Below are 23,254 nucleotides of genomic sequence, written 5' to 3'. Positions count from 1 at the left end.
ATTTACAGTTCGTCACTTTATTGTAACTAACGTGTTCCTGTCAGAATGCTGTAGGAAAGACGAGCACTGATCTAACTGTTCAGTAGCAGACAGCAAGATTTGTGATCTGATCCATCCTGAAATTAAACCCAGCTATTTGATCCAATAATCTTTATTCAGTCGTGCAGAGATTGTGTATGTGTGTAAAACTTTTTCAGAGTCTCCTCCAACAGGAGCACATTATGTTTTGAAACGTGAAGTAACTGGTTATTGCTGGAATGAAACTACAATGCAGCAGGAGCAGATTAAGCGGCCAACCTCTGAGAGGATTTAAACAGCACATTGCCTTTGACCTCTGAAACAAGCTGACTAAGTTCAGCAGGCACTTTTGTTGCAAACTTACTAATTATTTCTTAAAAACATAAACATTACTTTCTTAATGTAATCCATCTGTCATAGTAAAGACATCTATACCATTAGATTTGTATTGAAAATCAACTGCAGATGGATGCAGAGGTCAATGTAAAACAATGCACCTTTTTTATGTTTGAGCAACCTGAAATCAGAAATCATTGGTTAGCTATTGAAAAGTTAAAAGGACGATAAAAGATTTAAAAAAGTCATGCAATCACTATCAGTACTGGTATGGACTGGTTAATGTGTTAGGAACACAGATAAGCTACATTTTTTGATGGAAATGAAAATGATCAAGTGACAGAAGGGTAAATTCAAAGACAACCCAAAAACTCAAAGTGAAAGATTGATGCAGCAGACTAGTCCATTATGCTGAAATGTCTTTACAACAACTCAGAATGGTACTCAGAAGTTTGCATGGCCCCCGTGTGCTTGTCTAACAATAGACAGATGCCATCCTGGGGAGTTTCATCTCAGATCTGGACCAGGGCATCACTGAGCACCTGGACAGTCTGAGGTGCAACCTAGCAGCACTAGATGAACTGAAACATTATGTCCCAGAGGTGTTCTGTTGGCTTTAAGCCAGGCGAGCAAGTGGACTAGTCATGTTATCAATTTTCTTCATCTTCCAGGAACTGCCTACATACTCTAACCACATGAGGCCTGGCAATGTTGTGCACCAAGAGGAACCCCGGGACCATCACACCAGTGTAGCATCTGACAATGGATCTATGGATTTCATTCTGATATCTAATGGCAGTCAGGGTGTTATAACCTGTAGAGCCTGTAGAAGTATATGCATCCTTCGCCAGACCATCACTAACCCACCACCAAATTGGTTGTGCTGAACAATGTTACATGCAGCATAACACTTTCCATGGTTCTCTGGAACCCTTGACATCTGTGAAAAGCACAAGATTTCTGCCATCAACCTGCCAATTCTGGTATTTTATGATAAATGAAAACCAGGATCCATTGTTCCAGGCAGTGAGCACAGGGCCCATTAGAGGCCACGCTGTCATGAAACCTGAAGCCAGGTTATTTTGTTCGGTTCTGGCAGTGCTCAGCCTGTTCCTCCTTGCACAAAGGAGCAGATACCAGTCCTGTTGATGGGTTAAGGACCTTCTACGGCCCTATCCAGAGTTACTACCCGTCTCCTGAAATTTCCTCCATGCTCTCGAGACTGTGCTGGGAGTACAACTAACCTTCTGGTATTTTATCTTTAATACAATGTCATATCCAGATAATGTGGAAAAAAGTAGAACCACAATGAGTGAAAAATATAGCTCAAAAGCACTTTACGTTAGTCCTCAATTCAGAAGGTTAAACCAATAACCTCTGCGCTTAGGTGACCCAAGGTGATGTAAGCCTTAAAATCTGTAACTTGTAACTTTAACTGTAACAAATCAATGTAATGTAAAAGCAGTATCAGTGATCAGTGGACTGACCTAATTGGTGGCTGTTTCTATTGTGCAGGACATTGCAGATATATGGAGACACAACAATTTCCACGAGACTCTCCAAACGGTGATACTCCGAACTTGGAACACCCGACTCATGGATACCCTGGCAGAAAAAGACAAAGACGTTCATACAATTTTTGATGTTAAGTGAGTACCTTTGGGCCTCTGTATGATATTTTAAAAACTGAAGACATCACTTCAAAATACTAAGTAAGGATGGATACCAGGACCAGAGTGGTCAGTAGTAATGAGAAGCATCTAGGCAAACTGTACTGCTACTGGAATTCATGCAGTATTAATGCAATCTAATATATCTGATACTTTCTAATTTCTAACTAACCCCCAATAAAATGTGCCAATTTAAAGGGATTACATTTGACATCGCTGTGCGTTAATATTTTGTTTTTTTGCGGTCAAAGCCGACAGGTCAGAATGTTCAAAAGACTGGGCTCATTTTACAACTAATGAAAAATTCAACTAAATTCAACTATAATATTCTTCACAGCACAATATGTTTACTTTAGCAAGCAGTCAATGCTTTATATCAGCATCTTCAGGGCAACCTCCTGGTCCCACACTAAATGAACCTTTAGTAAGTATTTCTTTAAATGTAGACAAGCAGCAGGCATAGTTCTGTCAGATCAAACGTACAACCACATTCTTAAATTGCTTAATTATTGTGAAAAAATTCCCCACCATTTATTACAGTGGAGTCAAGTTGATTTGGGTTGATTTAGGTCCTGAATGCTTGGTAACAAATCATCACAACAGCAACAACTACCATGTAGCTAGCCTAAGTTTACACTAAGTCTGAATTTAGTGTAAACTGTCATGACAATGAAAAACAATTTAGTATTGTAGTAATATCGATGGCAGAAGTACGATTATTTTGGCCCCGTAATGTGTCAGAATTATAACGTCTGTTATATCTTTATTTTATATAAAATATAGAGAATGGTATCAACTAGTGTATTGATAAGTAATATCTGTATCCAAAAATCAAAAACCTATTGAAGGTCTTCGTGTTAAAACTGTTTAGATCTAGGGGTATTAGTGATGATTAGTACTTTTAAATAGCCTGTTCTTTTATTTTTGCATTTTTATCTTTAATTTCACCAACAACAACACCAGTACGTAGCTCACATAAGAGTCAAATATGTTAGCAATAAACCCAAAATGAAAACTTTTATGGACTCACAGGTACTTTCTGTTTAATAATGGCCACACCTCTGACCTAACTGCATTCTTATGTTATGCTCATAGCTTTTCTTTATCTTTTGGGACATTAACATTTGATGCAAGCTCAGTTTTAGCTGCATTTCCAAATAATATGATTAAGCTAACATGGACAAACTGTTTCATATGTATCTGATTGTATTTTCTGGGTTTCTGGGTTACAGTGATGTTGGCCATGAAGAAATATCGTGCTAATTAAGAAATAAAGGCTGTAACTGACTTGTAATTAACTTAAATAGAGCGAGTGATTGTGTGTGACTGTGTGTTTACCTGTAACACCAGTAGCATCTGTGTGACTGATGGAGGAATAGAGGTTGCATTTCCCAGAGTGTCCTCCAGGTGAAGTTTTAACAGCACCAGGTCTCTGAAGGCCAAGAGAGCCATCTGTCTCACAGTCAGCTCCTGACCCTGGAATGCACAAAGTCATATTTAAAAATACATAAACACAGACTATTATTAAAGACAACATTTCAGTATTGGTTAATTTGCTGGACACTTGCCTTAACCATAATCACTGCTACCTGCGCCCTACTTTCACTTTCAGCCGAGTCTTCCCATTAAAATTTCATAATTTACATTACGGTGACCTCATGTGGGCTTTTCATCCCAATATGATTTCAAATCTAGATAATGTGAAAAAATACAACCAAAAAGAATGAAAAATATCGCTCAGAAGCACTTTACTTCAGTCCTCAGATCAGAGGGTTAATCTAATAACCTCTGCACTCAAATGACCCCAGGTGATGTAAGGCTTTAAATCTGTAACTTTAGATCTTCTAAAACCACGCACAGACACAGACTAAGCCCATGACACAGCTGTTTTGGACACAATATTGTGTGTCCAAAACATTCTTTGGACAAACAATATTTTTTTTTCCAAAACATTTTTTGGACAATTGAGCTGTGAAAATAACAGAAAAAACTTCTGACTGTTCTGATACCATTGTGGTAATCTCACAAATTCAAAAATGTAGCAAGAAAAGAAAAAGATTTACTTTTATGAACATCACAGTTTTCATTTGTTCACCCCTGCGCCCTGAGCCTGGTTCTGCTGTTAAATGGGAGTTCCTTTTCTTCTTCCATATCTCAGTGATTACTCATCTGATCATCAGGCTTCTCTCTCTCTCTCTCTCTAACATTTTTTGAGTCTATATCGTACATTATATGGCATCTTGTTGTTAACTGGTACTATACGAATGTCTTCTTTCAGCCTCTCCTTTTAGGGGCCTACATCTCCAGTCACACCAACCCTCTGCATGTCCTCAGTCCCTACATTAATGAATTTCCCCTTTGGTCTTCATTTTTTCTTCCTGTCTCAATACCCTTAGCTGCTCCTTCTTCAATATCCTTTGCTTAATTTATCCACAAGCCCTTATCTCTACATGTTCACACAATCTCATCCTTGCCTCTCTTATTTTGTCTACAAACACTGAGCATGATCTGCCACTCCTGACTCATCTAGCTCCTCCCCATGTTTTTTGTAAGACTAACCATCTTTAAACTCTATAATAGTTGGTCTCACTACCATCCTTCCTCGCCGCTTCCCTTTTGTCACAAATTGCCCACTTCACCTGCCTGCAACCTCTTCTTGACTTCTCTCTTTTACACTGTTCCTTCAAATGGTTATCCCCATCTGCCTTCACTACCTGTACTTCATGCATCTTAAACATTACACCTCCCTAACTCCAATTCACACAGATTGTACCCGTCTTTCTTCTACTAGATTTTATTCCTCTTCTTTAAAGTGCATACCTCATCTCTCTCTTTCACCTGCTTTCTACTGTCACCACAGATCACAACATTATACAGTGAGTTTTGCAGACAATCATTTTTCTGGATTGGCAGATTTAAAGTAACATAACATAAGTAACATAATATAAAAAGGCTCCAGAAGTCTTGGTTTAATTGAATGCCGTATTATTAAAGTTCGGGAAGAACTGAACTATACATTTTTGTAATGTGGACGATGAACACTTTACCTGGACAGGGTAGAAGATGGCCTGCAGTGTAGGGAGGGTCTCTGTGAAGAACTGGTCCCACATACAGGCAAGGACATTAAGCTGGTTGTCATCTGTGGGGACACGAGTTAGAAATACAACCAATATTACAGTGATATGCTGAGCTTTTCCCACCATCTGAGGACTTACTCGTACTGTTTTTCTGTCTGTATAAACAAACAGGTTAACAGAAGATAGACACAAGCATGATGTTCTGCTGAAACCTGTTACTTTATAACAGATCAATATCCTTTATTTGGCTGCAACATAGTGGCAACAATCATATATGCAGTGATTCCATGGTCCATCAGAAAATATCAGACACGGCCACTACAGCAACCTTTGGAAAATGTGGGGTGCCATCAGTGTCACAGTCTAACACATTTTTATTTTTTCACATTTTAAATCAGTCAAAATTATTAGAGAAACAATTATTAGTTCAATCCTTTCAACCAGTTTTTACACACAATAGTCACAATTTACTAAACCAGCTAAAAAAACCAACATAATAGAATTCAATAACTTCTACAGTGGGAGTGCAAAAATATCAATACAGTTCCCTTTAATCCAAATTCCACTAACTTACTCTGTTCAGTCTTAATGGAATGACAATTAAGAGCAGATTCAGATATTTTCCCCAGCTGATTGAAAACATAATATAATGTTAGAGTGCTATAAACTTCAACATTTCTTGGTGGGATTAACTGGATAGAGACGCATACATAGCAACATAAGAAATTCTAGTCTTTCGGAGGAATTGGCCCACTCTTCTTTCCTGAATTGTTTAAATTCAGCCAGACTTTAAACAGGCTGCTCATTTTTGAGAGAACGGCCTGTGTAAGCTCATGTAAAGGCATCTTAGCTTTAGTCTAAAATGTAATTAGGCCAAGTCAAAACCTTTATTTATTTTTTTGAGTCATTCAGAGGTTGCTGGTGTGCTTTAGATCATTGTTCTGCTGCACAACCCAAGTGTACCAGAGCTTTGTGTACTTGAGCTCCGTACCCCCATCCTTGCTTTTTAAAGAGTTAGAACAGAACTTTATTAATCCCTTGGCGAGGTAGCCTGGAGGACTGAGAACCTTCACAGACATATTGTATCCCTATTTCTGTAAAACAGTTTTTGAATTTTGTTCTTGAAAAGCACTATGTAAATAAACCTTACTTATTTGCAAATGACTTCATGCAGAATTCTCAGTGGCTTAAATACCACACCACCTAATCAAATTTCCCTTCTGTCATTTTAAATCCTACAGTTACAAGAATGTATTCATTTTCTATTTTATGGGCAATATGAGACAGTGCTGATCCAGGCCTGTTCTCTTCTACATTGTTCTGAGCTGATAGTAAACATAGGGCGAACTAAACATAAGAGATTCCAGCTTCTTTATATTAACACCCTACTAACCAGTGTCACTGTTTTGAAGAAGGATCTGTTCCAGGACTCCAGATAGACCTCGACTCAGCAGCTGATTCTAAAACATCAACACAGACAGACAAAGATTTGAACTGTGTATCCAGGACAATCAAGCCAATAAGTAGGTCATCATCTACAAGCTGATGTCTTTAAATTTCACGCCACATTTCATGCAACTGCCATTTCAAATTGGGACAACATAAAAAAGAAAATAATCACACATTTAATCTTACCACATGTCAGATTAGAACAGAAGACAGGATTATAAAGAGATTCCCAAAGATTCAGACTGAAAGTTAACCAGTCCAAATACTGTGTGATCCTGTGTTCAGCGCTGTCTGAAAATCACTGTCAGTGTCCTAACCTGCTAAATTAACGCACTAATACCCAAACAAAAATCCATTCATACATTACAAAAGAACTAATCATATTATAAATATTGTGGTTGGTACTTTTCTACTCAATTTGAGCACGCAAAGCATTTTAATACTATGAGGTTCATTTATAAGAGTACTTTTTTCTAACCTAAGCACTTTCAACCTGATATCACTATAATAACACTCACATGGATGCATCACAGGCAACTCAGGGTTCAATATCTTATCACTGACCTTCCAGCTAGTCGATGACCTGCTCTACCTCTTGGGCCACAGCCACTCTAGCTTGTATTTATGTAAAAATATCACTACTGAAGCAGTGACCAACAAGGTATTATTGTTATTATAGCATGCATACAGGTGTTTTAACACATGGGTCAAATATTTTAAAGGCAGAGTATAAAAAGCATTGCTGTTCTTCCTTATTTATTGTGTTAGTAAGTAGCACAGGAAACTATCATCACTGTAACAGTGAACACATTTACACAGCACACATTTCCTTTCAGATAATGAGATACAGCAGAGATTGCTCTTTAGTTTCGCAGCTCTTTTCGCTCGTCACAGGAACCAGGAGCCCTGTGGTTTCTCAGTTGCGCGGGGCAACCAGACTTGGAGCACTCACAGCGCTTTTTTGTTTGGTTTGCTTGGCTCTTTTGGCAACGGCTGACACTGATCAGGGACTGCAGTTCTAGTACCATGGATTGTTCCTAGTGACACAATTTTTAAATTGAGGTTTTCTAAGAATTTCAGTGTTATGAATTGAATTCTGGTGTTAGTGAAAGTAATTCATAAAGTATCTGAGCCATTGAGAGAGATCTAAAGGTGAAAATTGTTTCTTGATCTTGAGTTCAGAGCAAATTGATTAAAGCTAAATGACTGAAGCAGTCATATCAATTAATATCAAGAGATTCAATCATTGGTTCTCTTGTGCAGTGACTAACATTAGGTAACTCAATGTACTACAAAGACATTAAAAAACAAACAAATAATGAGATTCATTTACAAATATTTGTATGGAAATGTTCTTATTCTGAGCAAAAACAAGAAAAAAAGAAAAGGAAATTCCGGCTGGATTCATTAACCAAATTTGGATTCATTTGTTTTTAGGATCTAACAGTGTGCAAATCTGATCGGGGTTTTCTAACAGTCTCCACTGCCTCTGTTGTAGGTATGCAAGTGAAGAGAGAGACTACATCAAATGACACCATAGTTTCATCTGGCTCAAGTGAAAGTTCCTGCGCCTTGTCGGTAGAGTCACCTCCGACTTCTAACAATGCTTCTTGGTAGTGAAGTGTATATAGCTGCAAAGCCGGTTTCTTTCCCCCTAAATGGAGCCACATTTGATTCAAACAAACAGGCTTCAAAAGCATGTGGAAGAAGCATCCACAGCCACTGCAGTCCTTCACCTCTGCTCTCTGCTCCTCATGTGGATCACATACTACTGGGGGATGGCATTTCATTCTTCAACCAGCATTTGTCACAAGTTAGTGAATCTGTACAAGAGCACACCGAAGTCCCACAGGTGCTTGACGGGGTTGAAGTCAAGACTACAAGCAGGCTAATTATTACATGCTTTACTCCCAAGTTCTGAAGGTAATCTCTGATAAATCCCACTCTTTTGAGGCGAGCATTCTTGTTTGGGAGAATAGAGTTCAGTTCCAGACTGTGGAAATATTGTATTGCCACTGGTTGCCGAGTCTAATCTCGATATCTCCAGCCCTAACTAAAAGCCTCCTTATAAAAATGAAAGTTTTAAGTCCAATCTTAAAAGCAGAGAGTGTGTCTGTCTCTCCAAATCCAAACTGGAAGCTGGTTCCGTAACGAAGGGCCTGTCTCCCATTCTACTTGAACAACTTGAACAATGAACTAGGAACCACGAATAAGCCTGCAGTCTGAGAGCAAAGTGCTTTTTAAATAAAGCACGATGAGGTGAATAAATACCTAAATCAGTGCCCAGAGGCTTTTCAAGCAGCTCTGTAAACATATTGGCTTTTAGAAGGACTTAGTACATGTCCAATATTATCCACATGAATGCTTGATTGCAAGGTTTTCCTAACAGAACATTATAGTGATTTGTAATGTTCAGTATTTTTCACTTTATTTGTATAATATGTATTATAATATGATTATAATGCTGTGGCTGTTTGGTGCATATATAAAGCAGAACTGTACTGTTGATAATAACACTGGATATTTAAATATTACATTTTTTTTTACTGAAGTCCTTCAGAATAACCGCAAAAAATTTAATCTGAATGTCATGACAGAATGAAAGCTAAGCTGCTTCAGGATTTGAAGAGGAAAGACATTTCAGCACAAAGAAGACCAGAAACTCAGTGCTGACATAACATGCAGATCATTTAAAAAAATAAAAATAAAAAAAAATAAAAAACAGAAAGAAAAGAAAGAAAAATTAAAAAGGACACAAACACATCCGAACACAAAGGGGATGTGTTGTCAAAAACAGCCTGCAATTTCATAATAAATGCCTTTCCAATTTTAAGATCAGTAATACAAGCGAGACAGAACTAAAATACTACAAGTCTCACAAAAACTACAATGGCAGTGATACAGTAGTTCCTGTGGCTCACAATCCATAACAATTTAAAGGTTATTTCCCATAAAATAACAAATTTGACTAACTTTAAAAATAATTTCGGTGATCAACATATCAGCAAAAATCTATAAAATTGTAGCAACTTTACATGATGCATTGAGAACTTCTATGCTGCTCCTCTCTTTTCACCACTCCACCTACATGCCACTATTGTACGTTATTAAATTCCTTATAATAATAATAATAATAATGGATTGCATTTATACAGCGCTTTTCGGGACCCCTCGAAGCGCTTTACAATTCCACTATTCATTCACTCTCACATTCATACACTGGTGAAGGCAAGCTACAGTTGTAGCTGGGGGCAGCTGGGGCAGACTGACAGAGGCGAGGCTGCCATATCACGCCATCGGCCCCTCTGGCCATCACCAGTAGGCGGTAGGTGAAGTGTCTTGCCCAAGGACACAACGACCAAGACTGTCCGAGCTGGGGCTCGAACCGGCAACCTTCCAATTACAAGACGAACACTCAACTCTTGAGCCACGATCGCCCCAACAATACTATACTGCTTACTGTACTTTGTATCTTGTCCAGTTTATTGTTCCTGATATCTCTATGCAATACGTTTTTTTCTATTCTCTTCCCCCTCATCCCGTCACTATCTCTTACTGAGCCTGGTTCTGCTGGAGGTCTTCCTACTGGCAGTCACCATGTAGGATTCACTTTTGATCATTAGTGTTATCTCTCCAAATTTGTAGTCCTCTTTACCTTAATATATTAAGTTCTTTGAAATGGGTGTTGTTGTGGTGGCAGTGAATTGAATTGAGTATTGGTAAAATGCTCAAAAATCCAGTACCAGTACTACAAGACTAATGATAAGACAAAGTAAGGACAGCGCCCAACATCGGCAACAGTAAATGTTTCCCCTGCCCACGGAAAACAAACAGACCTTCAGATGCTTCTGACTTAGAGACTCCTGCTGACATGAACTCTGTTACTTTACTCAGGAGTAATAAAAGGTAAAAGAGGAAGAGAAAATACCTGGAAGTACTCTGTGATGAAGGAACCCATCTCAGTTTTAAGGAGCCACCTACAAAGACACAGAAGACTTGAGCAGTGAGGAAGACTGGCAGCTACCATGTTCCTTTTTATCTCACTCACACAGTCCAAACCAGTTTCTTCTTTAAGTTCATTTAAAGTTAAATTAGTTCTTCACTTATTGTTTCTGCCGACTCTTTCCACTTCTTCTGTCTCTGCATTTTGTTCTGTTCTGATTCAACAAGGCTACTTTGAAAAGAAAAAGTAAAGTGTCACCTGATGCTCTCGTTAAGTGTGTAGAGCTCATTAGTCTGCAGAGCTCCCCCCTTGAACACCTTGATCACAGCTGATTGGACCCTGAGAGAGAAATAAAACAGGTCAAACAAATAAATTCTAGCTTGTAACAGAAATCTTTGTTTTATCATACCGAGTTTCTGAAGAACTAAAAAACAGCAAACTGCATTATGTCTCCAGTAAGCTAGATCTTAGGCATTTTAAAAACTCAGAATGTAATACTTCGATTACTTATTTCCTTAGCTTTTCAGTTGAAGCTGAAGGCATCATAACATTTATACCACCAGGGTCAAATATTTCAGGTAGAATGCCACAAGCTCCAAACAATAAATTACTGTGAGTTCTTCCCTCATTTGCATTGGTCAGGTCTAACCACAAATTTTGAACTGGACTTGGGTTCATTGATTTGTCACAGCAACACCAGGACACTTTGTAGTTATTAAACCTTTCTGCCACAACTTCTGAAGTATAGCTGGGGTCACTGACCCATTTGCAATCACTTTCTAAGGGTTGAACAATTAAGTTTTCACAAAGGCCACATGAAAACCTTAGACTGCTGTGAAGGGCTGCACTTCAGCCCTGAATAGAGATTATCACGATCTGAGATTCTGAGATTCAGATTACTGAATTCAATAATCTGAAAAGATTTTCAGAAAACTTGACCTCTGACCCTGACTTTGAGGTAAGTTTCACAGATATTAAAACTTGTCCAAGATTTTTAGTAGATGCACCTATAGTATCAATTTGAAAATCCTACGTCACCCCACTGGTCAGGCACACATGGTAATACCTGATCAGCCTTTCACCACAGAGCAGTAAAGATCAAAGACTTTCACAAAAATATCAAAAAATATAACGTTTTAACCCTCTACTGCATGACTTTTTTTGGGGGGGGGAAAAAAAATTCCACCCTATTTTGGGGAAGCTTTAGGATCCGTAATAATATATCAATCATAAAATCTGACCCCCCCCCCAAACAGATATTGGTTTGTTGCTTCAACGCAACACTGTGCAACAAGTGTAGTCAAACACCAAGTTATTCTATAATAAGTTTTATTAGTACGACAAGAATGAACAAATAAACAAACAACAAATAAACAATTTCACAGAACAATAAAACACCAAAATACATCCAACACTTGATCAGGGATCTCTCAGGGTGTCTTGTGCATTCAGTGTTGAACCTCAGGAAGCAGTTGGGGTCGGGGTGAAGCTGAGGTGCACATTGCTTTTGCGGCACATTGCTTTTGGTGTACCACTGCACCCTGGCACCATGCATCGAAAAGAAAAAAGTATTAGAAAGAAAGAAATGCAACAGGAAGATGTGCATGCACGGGTGCACACGCACACACACACACAATTACTTTATCAGCTGACCTCTGACCTCTTGAGGGATCCACTCCTCTACTTCACTGTCACTCCCTGAAAGCTCACTTTCTACACTTTCTGCACATTCCCTTGGTTTCCTTCCATAAAAGGCTTTAACGTCCATGTCCTGTAATTGTCAGTAGATTGTAAAGTAAAAAACATTGTGTGCATTTGTATGATCATAGTCAAACACATCTCTACACACATATGCTAATGTATTATATTGCCTGAAAAAAAAAACTGGGCTAACTGCACAGTGTTGCCTTGAGGTAACGAATGAAAATTAACAGTTTTACTCTAGAAATAAATTTTAAAAAGTAAAACGAACAATCAAATATACTTCTTAACATATTCATGCACATACAAGTATTTTTATATACACTTATTTCACTTTAAACATGTAAAATAGTGATCTGTATCGTACCTCCTAATGGAGATGTCTCTCATGTAGTGCAGCTTGCAGAGAGCCCCCCCCCTCCCCAAATGAAAGTCACACCACCTTCAACTCATTTTATTGGCCGGGTGGCATTATTTGACAAAAAATATAAATATAAATAAATAAATATAATGCAAAATGTGAGAGTTTTCAAAAAAAGTGACAATGTGTAGAACAAATTTGAACTTTTGAAATTTTCACTTGTAACATTTTTTAAAATTTTATTTATTTTTATACACACACACACACACACACACACACACACACACACACACACACACACACACACACACACACACACACACACACACACACACACACACACACACACACACACACACACACACACACACACACACACTACAATTACAGAAAATAAATTTATACACAAATGTGTCCATATTGAGAGCTGCAAAGTTGTAACTCAAATTTCTTATATTTATCTTTTTTACTACTTACAGTCACAACTCTGTGATTACAACCTCTCCAATCAGTGACTATAATAGCATAAATGAACTGTAATATATGTCATCTTTGGAAAGCAGAGTTCAATTTCTGTGGCCACTACAATACTAATACAATACTCTGTAGACTGACGAGACAAAAGTTAAACTTTTTGGAAGGTGTGTGTCCCATTACATCTGGTGTAAAAGTAACATCATACCAACTGTTGGGTCTGCGCTTCCACAGGCCCCGCTGGTTCAGAAACGTATTCCCGTTAACAAAGCAAGACGAACAGCTCAACCGGTTTTTCACATACTAGCAAGGGAAGGATCTCAGAGCAGCCCTTCTGCCCTTGGTGACAGACCACTTCAAAGAACCAGCTTCCCCTGCAGCCTCTTATTTCTGTGACACACAGTTTCACAAACACTCATTGTAAACCCCCCCTATGGTGTCAGGCACTAGGTGTGTGTGTGTGTGTGTGTGTGTGTGTGTGTGTGTGTGTGTGTGTGTGTGTGTGTGTGTGTGTGACCTCCTGCTCACCAAAGGGTAATCTCCCCCACCCTGTATATGGCTTAACCCCTCTAACGTTCTCACCATCTCACCATACACAAGCACAGGTGAGGTCATAAATGGCAAGTAAAACATCCTCACTAAATAAGAAAGCAGAAACAGAAGCTTCACATACGATGTCCCTGTAGTTAAACACTATAGCCTCCCCCACCTTTCAACAGGCTGGGGAGGACGGTCGTTAAGTGATGACGTGACTAACCCTACTTCCGGGCCTAAAGTAGTCTGTGTTTAATATGGCTTTTGTGTTGTTAACATGTTTAATGTTTTGTATTTTCTTCTATTTAATCTCAAAAAGCTCCTAAAACAGTCAGTGATCACTGTTGACCTCCCTCGGCTTTTATTACCGCTAATCATTTATTTAAGCTGAGTTTTTAAAACCTTAGGATGTAACTAAAGCCCAGCCCATGCAGCAGTATATGAATGACTAACCTCGTATTGTGGATGGATTATCTCAGTTGTTCTCCTGGCTGAAGTTTGGTCCTTTTACAGCATCCTGCCATGCGATTACATTTGTTCCTGACCACCAACAACACTCACGTTAACTTTTATCGAGTGGAAAAAAAGTTATCTTGTTTATATTATGCTAACATAGCTGTGTTGCTAGCGGCCACGTAGCACATCATTATGTACCAGCTAGCCAAACTTCAGTAACCCTACAAACGTCACTGCTGTTTAGTTTTCTGTTTTCATTTATGTTGGAAGTGATAACAGAGCTATACGTTTTAATTTGTTTCCAAAACCCCGCAGTCAGGACATGCTATATTGTATTTAGATAGAAGCTAGCGAGCTAACTCCCTGCTAACTTCTAACTCCGTTAAATGTCATAAATTCCATTTTCATGGATGCCTGGATGTTAAACTCAATTGTTACACCTGGTAGAGCAGAACGCTGATCATTTTATTAAAGATGAAAGACTTTAGACAGTTTTTCAACTCTCAGTAATGCCATAGTGATCGTTTGATATATGGACCTGCAGCGGAGTTTAGGCCCAGACACGGCTAGTGACGTCAGACTTAACGACCGGATAGAAACAAAGGAAAGTCCTTAATCATATAGTTTGAACCAAGACTTACAAATTTAAGTACAATAATGGCAACATTTAACAATTTGACTCTAACACCAACAGTAAAATGTGGTGGTAGTGTGATGGTCTGGGGCTGTTTTGCTGCCTCGGGACCTGAAGACTTGCTGTGGTAAATGGAACCATGAATTCTGCCATCTAACAAAACATCCTGAAGAAGAATGTCCAGCCATCTGTTCTTGACCTCAAGCTGAAGCGCACTTGCGTTCTGGACAATGATCCAAATCACACCAGCCAGTCCACACACACTGGCTTAAGAACAAAATGAAAACTTTGAAGTGACCCAACCAGTTATTAGGTTTAGTACTAACCAATGAAAAAGACAAACACTCTATACCAAGAGTGTTACTTAAATTGTAAAAATGTCTTCCCTCTAATGTCAGATGTTACATTTGAGATGGAAGGAGAGGAATATCCCAGTTGGAGTTTCCCCCCAAAGAGGGACAAAGGACCCCTAATGATCCTCTACCTAATCACATGAGCCAAGGTGTGAAAACGGGTGTGGGTCACAGTCAGCCAGGGTTTCGGGTGAGCTCATTGTGAAACCTGGCCCCACCCTATCATGCGATTTCCTGAGGTCAGATGGCCCAGGAGGTGAGTGGGCGTTAAGGCGTCTGGGAAGGGATCTCAAAACTGGATTATAGATGGCAGACAGTTGGTGTCGTAAACCACCACCTCTGTTCAAAGATGGTCGCTCACAGTGGACATAAATGGCTTCTTTCACTCCTCTTTCAAACCATCTGTCCTCTCTGTCCAAAATGTGAACATTGCCATCCTCAAAAGAGTGTCCTTTATCCTTTAGATGCAGATGGACTGCTGAGTCTTGTCCTGTGGAGGTGGCTCTTCTGTGTTGTGCCATGCGCTTGTGAAGTGGCTGTTTGGTCTCTCCAATGTAGAGGTCTGGGCAATCCTCACTGCACTGTACAGCATACACCACGTTGTTAAGTTTGTGTTTAGGAGTTTTGTCTTTCGGGTGAACCAGTTTTTGTCTGACCGTGTTGCTGGGTCTGAAATGCACCGGGATGTCGTGCTTGGAGAAAACTCTTCTGAGTTTCTCTGATACACCGGCTACATAGGGGATGACAATGTTGTTGCGTCTGTCTTTCTTATCCTCCCTCGCTGGTGTCTGGTCTTCTTTTCTGTGCATCTTTGCTGACTTTACAAACGCCCAATTAGGATAACCGCATGTTTTGAGTGCTTCCTTTACATGCGTGTGTTCCTTTTTCCCTTCAGGCTTAGAGGGAACATTTTCTGCCCAGTGGTGTAGGGCCCTAATTACTCCAAGTTTGTGTTCCAGAGGGTGATGGGACTAAAAGAGGAGGTACTGGTCCGTGTGTGTGGGCTTCCAATAAACGTCAATGTTGAGGTTGCCATTCTCTTCAATGTGCACAGCGCAGTCCAGGAAAGGCAAACAGTCGTCCTTTGTGTCTTACCTGGTGAACTTGATGTTTTTATCCACTGCGTTAATATGCGCAGTGAAGGATTCCACTTCTTGTGTTTTGATTTTGACCCAGGTGTCGTCTACATATCTGTACCAGTGGCTGGGTACTCTCCCTTTAAAAGAGCCAAGAGCCTTTCTTTCCACTTCGTCCATGTAAAGGTTGGCTACAATTCACAATGAGCTCACCCGAAACCCTGGCTGATTGTGATCCACACCAGTTTTCACACCTTGGCTCATGTGATTAGGTAGAGGATCATTAGGGGGTCCTTTGTCCCTCTTTGGGTGGGAAACTCCCACTGTGTTTAAATCTGGGACTCTCCACCATTTGACCCTTAAAACTGAAGAAGCTTCTCGAATGAGAGGTGAAGCGTCTTCAAGCAACTTAAAGAAGTCCAGACGCTTTTCTCTCCAAGCTCCTTAGACTACGATGACCTGGATGACCGAGAACCTTCACAGACACATGAGTTTAAGGGTAAATCTGTGTTGCTGAAAATAATTGCATTACTAAGAATGAGACATATATACATACGGATGAAGACAACCTAAAATATAATGCCTCTAGGTAAGGCTGTTTCTCTTTTCCTTGGGTCAGTTGCATTTAAGTGTGTCCTCTCTATGTCCAATGTCCTTGCATGCAGCTAAGCTGGTTCTCAGGATATGACCTTGCTGTTGCCTCTATTTCCTATTAAACATCCTGCTCTGAGCTGTGGAGTGCAGGAAACAGGCCACAGATTCAGAGGTGTGAGCTCCTCCTGTCAGTGATAAAATAATCTAAACACCCTGACAAACTGAGCTGCAGTAGGATAAAGAATTTTCAACTGTAACTTCTCCATCTTATTTTAGCCGCTTCCTTTAGAGGAAGCCACAGTAGCTCATCTTCATCCTTCTCACCCCATCCCCTGTATCCGCTCCTGTAATGCCAACACTGCCATGTCCTCCTTCATTACATTCATAAATCTGCTCTACCTCTTTTTCTCCTGCCTGGCAGTTCCATATTCAACACCCTTTGTCCAGTTCTATGAAATGACATAAAAAATGCATTGTTAGTCTGAAGCATTTAGGTATGCGAATGCCAAGTGAGAGACTGATAAAATCATTCAAAAAAAAATTACTTCAAGTTATTGCTGTTAAAAGTGGTTATACAGGCCACTGCATCATGTGGTGTACTTCATCTTTCACACACTGCATCTACACCTTGGCTTAGTTTCTTTTAAAAAATAAAAAATAAAATAAAATGCATGATGAGATATGTCAAGTGTTAATCTCAGGTTATTTCAATAATCTGTGCGAATTGTGAAGGACACAATGATTTTTTTGTTCTGATACATAAAACCTCAGAACTGAAAGATTGTGTACTTTTCCACTGTCGCTCTTCTGCATAATTTCGAAACAATCTTATCTCCAGTTCTTTCTCCAAACTGCACAACCTGAGCCATCCCTCTGAAAGAGTCATTTTGATTCCTATTAGAGCTGCACGATTAATCGTTAGAAAATCGCGATCTCGATTCATACTTATGTGTGATCTCATTTCCAAATGACAATGATTTTTAAAAAAAAGAAAAAAAAAAAAAGACGACGACGATTGTACCGCATTTTGATCCGGGACGTAATCTGCATGAAAACAAGCGCTCACTCTTCCTGCTCAACAAATGACAAGGGCGGAGCCTTATACCACATGATACAGAAGCTGTGCCGTGTGATGCTAAAATTAGCAGGGAAAAAAAACAACGTTGAGCACGTCAGGGATGACGAGAAAGTGACAGGAGAAAATCCGTCCCGGTCAACCACCCAAACATCAATAACGGGAACCTTATACAGCGCTTCCCTATACACGTCGAACTCCCGCAGGCACAAAGAAATTACGGAGGCTATTACTTATCACCTGACCAAAGATATGGCTCCCATCAACACTGTGCAAAACGAGGGATTTAGGAAAATGATCAACACCCTAGACAAACACTACACAGTGCCATCCAGCAACTATTTTTCTATTGTTGCACTACCTGCTCTATACACGCAGTGTCGAGCAACGGTGGAGACGGAATTTCAAGCAGTACAACATTTTGCGGCAACAACAAAACGTGAGACATTTGTTGTTTTTATGTTTATTTATTGTTTTTATGTTCAGTCTCAACTGTTACGAAGTTGATGTGCAGTTAATAAGTGCAATAAATATTTATACTGGAAAAGAAAATCGTGAGAGAATCGTGATCTCAATTCTAAGCCAAAAAATCGTGATTCTCATTTTATGCAAAATGCGTAAGCGTGCAGCCCTAATTCCTATCCATCCCGGTCGCTTTTGGCACTGCCACCAAATCAGCAGAATCAGAACAGCCTTTATTTGGATAAGTTTGTACACACAAACGAGGAATTTGACTCACCCTTGTTGGCATCCTGTTGTCACAAATCGCCCCTGATATTTTTCTCCACCCATTCCACCCTGCCTGTACTCTCTTCATTTCTCTTGTACACCAGTCATTGCTTTGGATTGTTTACCGCTTCCTCCTTCTCTACATCTGTTTCTTGCAAATTAACCTTTCTTCCCTCTCACTCTTCTTTACTCTTGATCAGAGTATGCCTCCACCTCTCCAGGCTCCCTTCCTAGTCAATGAAAACTCCTGCTGGTCCACATCTGTTTGTTAACCCCATTCCTGATGCAGTCCCATTTGTTACACCAGCGACACATCACACCACTGTCTTGCTGTTCTAAGTGCATATCCTGCAGCACCCTCATGCACTTCTTGGTAATTCCTGACTCCTTCAAATCTTCTTCAGCAAATCATGTGATAAGGTTAGGATATATAAAAGCAGAATAGGGCAGAACCTTCAGCTTCAAGTCTCTTCTTCTGTGGAACCAGCCACCACTTGGGACACAGGAGACAGACGTGCTCTCTATTTTTAAGATTAGGCTTAAAGCTTTTGACAAAGCATATAGTTAAGCATATTAGATAGATCCCCGCCTTAGTTGCTGAAATAGGTCTAGGCTGTTGGGGACTTCCCATGATGCAGTGAGTGTTCTTCACTCAACAACCCCCTCCCCCTTTATTGTGTGTTTATACACCTCTCTGCATTTAATTATTAGTTATTACTAATCTCTCTCTCGCTTCCACAGTGTGCCTTTGTCCTGTCTTCCTTCTCTCCAGTCAACTGGCCGCCCCTCCCTGGTTTTGCTGTAGGTTTCTTCCTGTTAAAAGGGAGTTTTTTCTTTTCACTGTTGCAAAAGTTCTTGCTCATAAGGGGTGATTTTCTCAGTATTTCTCTGTATTATTGTATTATTCGACCTTACAATATAAAATGCCTTGAGACAACTCTTGTCGTGATTTGGCGCTAGTAAAATTTAACTGATCTGAATTCAGATGTCAATGAGAGTTCAGAGGTAAATCCAAGGTGACCGTCTTGAGCTCTTTACTAGTTCTTTGAGGCAATTATGAGCAGTTTCAGTCTTGTGATGTCACACATGATCCTGCTAGAAAACAACTGCTGCCAGTGAGTGCAGTTGCCATCATAGCAAGAAACAGATGGTAATGATGTGAGTCACATGCTATGGCATTTAGCAGTCACCAAACCTAAATACAACTGAATGCCTAGAAGAAATTTACAAGTCAGTCCTAGACTGGCAGTCCTACCTCTGACTTGATTTCAACTAGTACAGCGTGCAGCTCCTTCATGCTCCTAGTTGGGACAAACCAGCCAAGCATTCTCCACCACCCTCAACATTTCCAACCCTCTAGTACAGTTCCACAGGGATGAAGAGTCAATGCAAAGGAGCAATTTAAGCTATGTTGGGACCATGTCTAGGCCCTCCACATTCCTCATATACTTTTCAAAAAGTTGATTCTGTTCATCTGGACGTAGCGTTTTCAGTGGGAGAAACATTTCATCATTCATCCAAGTGACTTCTTCAGTCTCAGCCTATGCAGGTTTCCCCAACCTTATATAGAGTACATTTGCAGATGAGCAGAATAAACCTTTTTGGATTTCCTTACCTGGATAATAGAGCACGCATCAAGATACTTTAGGGGTTTTTCTTTTTTCTTTTAACCTTTAATACCCTATGGGCTTTCTGGGGTTCCTGCTTGAAAACATCATGCCCAAAATGAATTGAATATTTCTCTAAAATTATAAACTCCATTTTCAAAAAAAACAAAAAACAAAACAAAAAAAACTATCTTGGTATTAAAGCTAACACATGTGAGAAATAATCATGTAAGCATCACATCAGATGCAATTGTGTCAAAATAACTGAGGATGGAACACTGAAAAAAATATGAAAAATTCTTTTTCTGGACTAATGTTGTTGTTGTTTTTTTTAGCTTTTATAGCATATAAACCCTTTGAAAATATGCTGGAGTAGACCAAAAACTGAATGAATCAACATATAAACATTACCTGTGGAAAGAACAATGCTGCTGAAGTGACACAGAGCAAAGTTACACAGGTTTAATTAGAGGCTAAGCTAAGCATAGGAACAATTTGGCACCATCTGTGAAAGTTGAAAATTTTGTTGAACAGTATAACTTAGGTCATTTTTGTAAAACAAAAAGCGGACACCCCACTGTACACAATGGTAGACTGGTGCATAATGCATCTGTGGATAAACAAACGAATAAGGTAGAAAAGAGTGATTTATGAAACTACTCTTGAAGCTGGGAGAGGGAGCTATGCAGGAAATGTGTTTTTATCTGAGTTTTTTTTTTTTTTGGAAGCCAGACAGAAAAGGTAAGATTAAAAAAATATTAGCATAAATTCTAACGTGAAGCATAATTTTGGTCTTCTTTTGCTGCTTTTTCAGTGAATTTTGGTTGGAGTGTGATAAAACTTGTGGTTTTGAAATATCCGTGAAGACAGCAGAGACATTGTTTGTCTGTGTAGATCCGTGTAAATATCACTGGGTGAATGTGGGAATCCGCACTTTGTGTTGACATCTTTTCGCAGAATCTGTCTACCTGTTGTTGATTGTTTGTTGTTTTAGCTGTGTTTGGTGGTCATAAAAATGGTTTTGTGAGAGTCTGCCATTTCTCTGGATACCAGGTGCTGCTATGTTAAGTCTATAGTTAAATCACAGACCTGGCGGCACAGCCCATGAACCCCCAGGGACAAAGGGGCTCAACAGATTATTTAATCAGCTATCTGTTAATCAAAAGTAAGTAAGTAAGTCAGTTCTTCCTGCTCTGGCTGCAAAAACAGGAATCAAGCATTTGCAACAACCGGCAATGACTCTTTCATGTCGCTGTGGAAGAACTGTGCCCACTTTTCTTTGCAGAATTGTTTTCATTCAACCACAAACATGAGTAACAAAGGTTTCCGGAAAATGGTCAGTCTGGAAATAAAAAAGACTTGTTATCATGATAATAACTCTAGACATAACCACGCAGCCCTCATTAGGCCATTACCAATATAAATTAAATCACTAAAATTAGAAGCTAATCAGATATGAAACCAAATAGAAAATTTCTAACCTCTGAAACTTTCAATATAACCTCTTCTTCTCTTATTATATTTTTCTGTTTTTTTAAAACCAATGTTTATACACATGACAAAACATAACCCAGTGCTAAAGGTAGAACAAAAGTAAGATAATATCTGTACATTTTGTTTTGGGATTATGGAGTCGTGCAGTCTAGAACTGATAACGTCTGATATTTATACCAATGAACTGAGCCAATGTAGTGCTCCATTCAGGCAAATTCTTGTTATATTCTGTATTCCAGCCTGACTTGTTAGTATATGTGGAAACTTCTAACTGCTGCCTATTTAAAATTTTGAAGTGTAACAGGTCAGTGCAGGCCCTTTGACATAAATTACCGACTTTGAATAAAAGGGGAAGATGAAACTTGCTGATGGAAAAGTGACTTCATAAAAATACTAAATTACAACAGAACAAAAACACTTCAAATTTTAGCTTACAGTCACTTTCGGCTTACTTTGGTTTTAAATGTAAATTAAATATGGATCACAAAGATCAAGCTAAAGTACTGTGGGATTTCTTGTTTGAAGTCAGCTCACCTGTTCCACACAGTGATGTTGGAGATCTGTAGAGCAGGTGTGCTTGCATGAAAACGGGTAAGGTCTGACAGAACTGGAGAGCTCATAAATCGAGGTCTGGGACGCCGAAAAGATCCCATTATGGAAGCTGGCTGCTGTAGAGAGAGGGAAGCGCAGCTGAATAATCAGCATACTAAAACACAGTTTCATCATTTTACAAATATACAAAACTGATCTCCTTGGAGACAGGCGTGAATCTGAGATTAAAACATTCGAAGGTGATGAGCGCATTTAGCTGTGGTTGAGTTGCACAGTAATACTTGTATATAGAACTGGAAGATTGCATTGTGACTTTGCTAGCATGCAAAGGAGGAAGAAGGTGAAAGGTGCTGCAGCTAAACACCACATCTCTTTGAGGTTCTGAAAGTGGGGAACTTGCATGATGGATGCTCAAATAAGATTAGGCTAACCAGGATATTTTGATAATGTATTATTATGTTGATCTTGATTCTTTCAAGTTACATACTGGGAATACTCCCCTGTTCTAGGCTGCTTTAACTTCTGTTGATAGCTGATGCAGCAAAGCGGCTTTAGCTACATCGGCTTTATTTAGAACCAGAGAGACAGACTTCTATCAACCCACAGCTTCCTGTGCAAAGATACAAGATCAGCCTGTCTCTATAAAATGCAGATCTCCAGGTACTCTGCTTTCCAGAAACTACACAGACTTTCTTTCATTGGATGTAGCCCTTTTTTGTTGGTGACATGTCTCTCTTTCTGTGCAATTTTCCACACATTGTACAAATCAGTTTCTTGTGCTATGACTCATAGTGCTTCTTTTTTGGCCTTAAATATGACCCCAAAATGAGCCTCTTGTGATTCACAATTAAAAATTAATTAACAATTAATTAACATGATGACCAAGAACCAGTCTGCAACTATTGACCTACACTGCAGGTACATGAGTAAGGAACCAATGCAACAGGAAACACCTGGGCATTTAACCTGTCAGTTCTTTGAAACTGGGCGCAATAAACACAATAATTTATCAGAACAGTAAAAGGCATGACAACAATTCATCTAGTTATATGAATAATTCAATTATTAAATAAAATCCTACACAAATATTTTGGTTTGATGATTCATTTAACGCGCAGCTC

The 23,254-nt window shown here is 39.3% G+C and overlaps 1 protein-coding gene across 2 annotated transcripts in view; it reads right to left on the bottom strand.

Annotated features, from left to right (window-relative positions):
- The window catches only part of LOC146570259 (proline-rich protein 5-like), a 41,222-nt gene that overhangs the window by 4,133 nt on the left and 13,835 nt on the right, over window positions 1-23,254 (bottom strand). Inside the window, exons 2-8 of one of the 2 annotated variants that reach the window (XM_085283183.1) lie at window positions 22,116-22,249; window positions 10,752-10,832; window positions 10,479-10,527; window positions 6,495-6,561; window positions 5,072-5,163; window positions 3,363-3,500; window positions 1,842-1,959 (exon numbers count right to left, since the gene is read on the bottom strand). In XM_085283183.1, the coding sequence (XP_085139309.1) occupies window positions 1,842-1,959; window positions 3,363-3,500; window positions 5,072-5,163; window positions 6,495-6,561; window positions 10,479-10,527; window positions 10,752-10,832; window positions 22,116-22,234 (664 nt within the window). In that variant the 5' untranslated portion in view covers window positions 22,235-22,249. The remainder of the gene's footprint in view (window positions 1-1,841; window positions 1,960-3,362; window positions 3,501-5,071; window positions 5,164-6,494; window positions 6,562-10,478; window positions 10,528-10,751; window positions 10,833-22,115; window positions 22,250-23,254) is intronic. The other variant, XM_085283184.1, reaches the window with a different exon arrangement.

This window comes from Mchenga conophoros, linkage group LG7 (assembly GCF_057382185.1).
Source record: "Mchenga conophoros isolate Kocher_MC1m ecotype Shallow Benthic linkage group LG7, M_conophoros_male_GT1.1, whole genome shotgun sequence".
Taxonomy (NCBI): domain Eukaryota; kingdom Metazoa; phylum Chordata; class Actinopteri; order Cichliformes; family Cichlidae; genus Mchenga; species Mchenga conophoros.
Note: the sequence above shows the minus strand (reverse complement) of the source record. Positions and strands in the feature narration are given on the sequence as shown.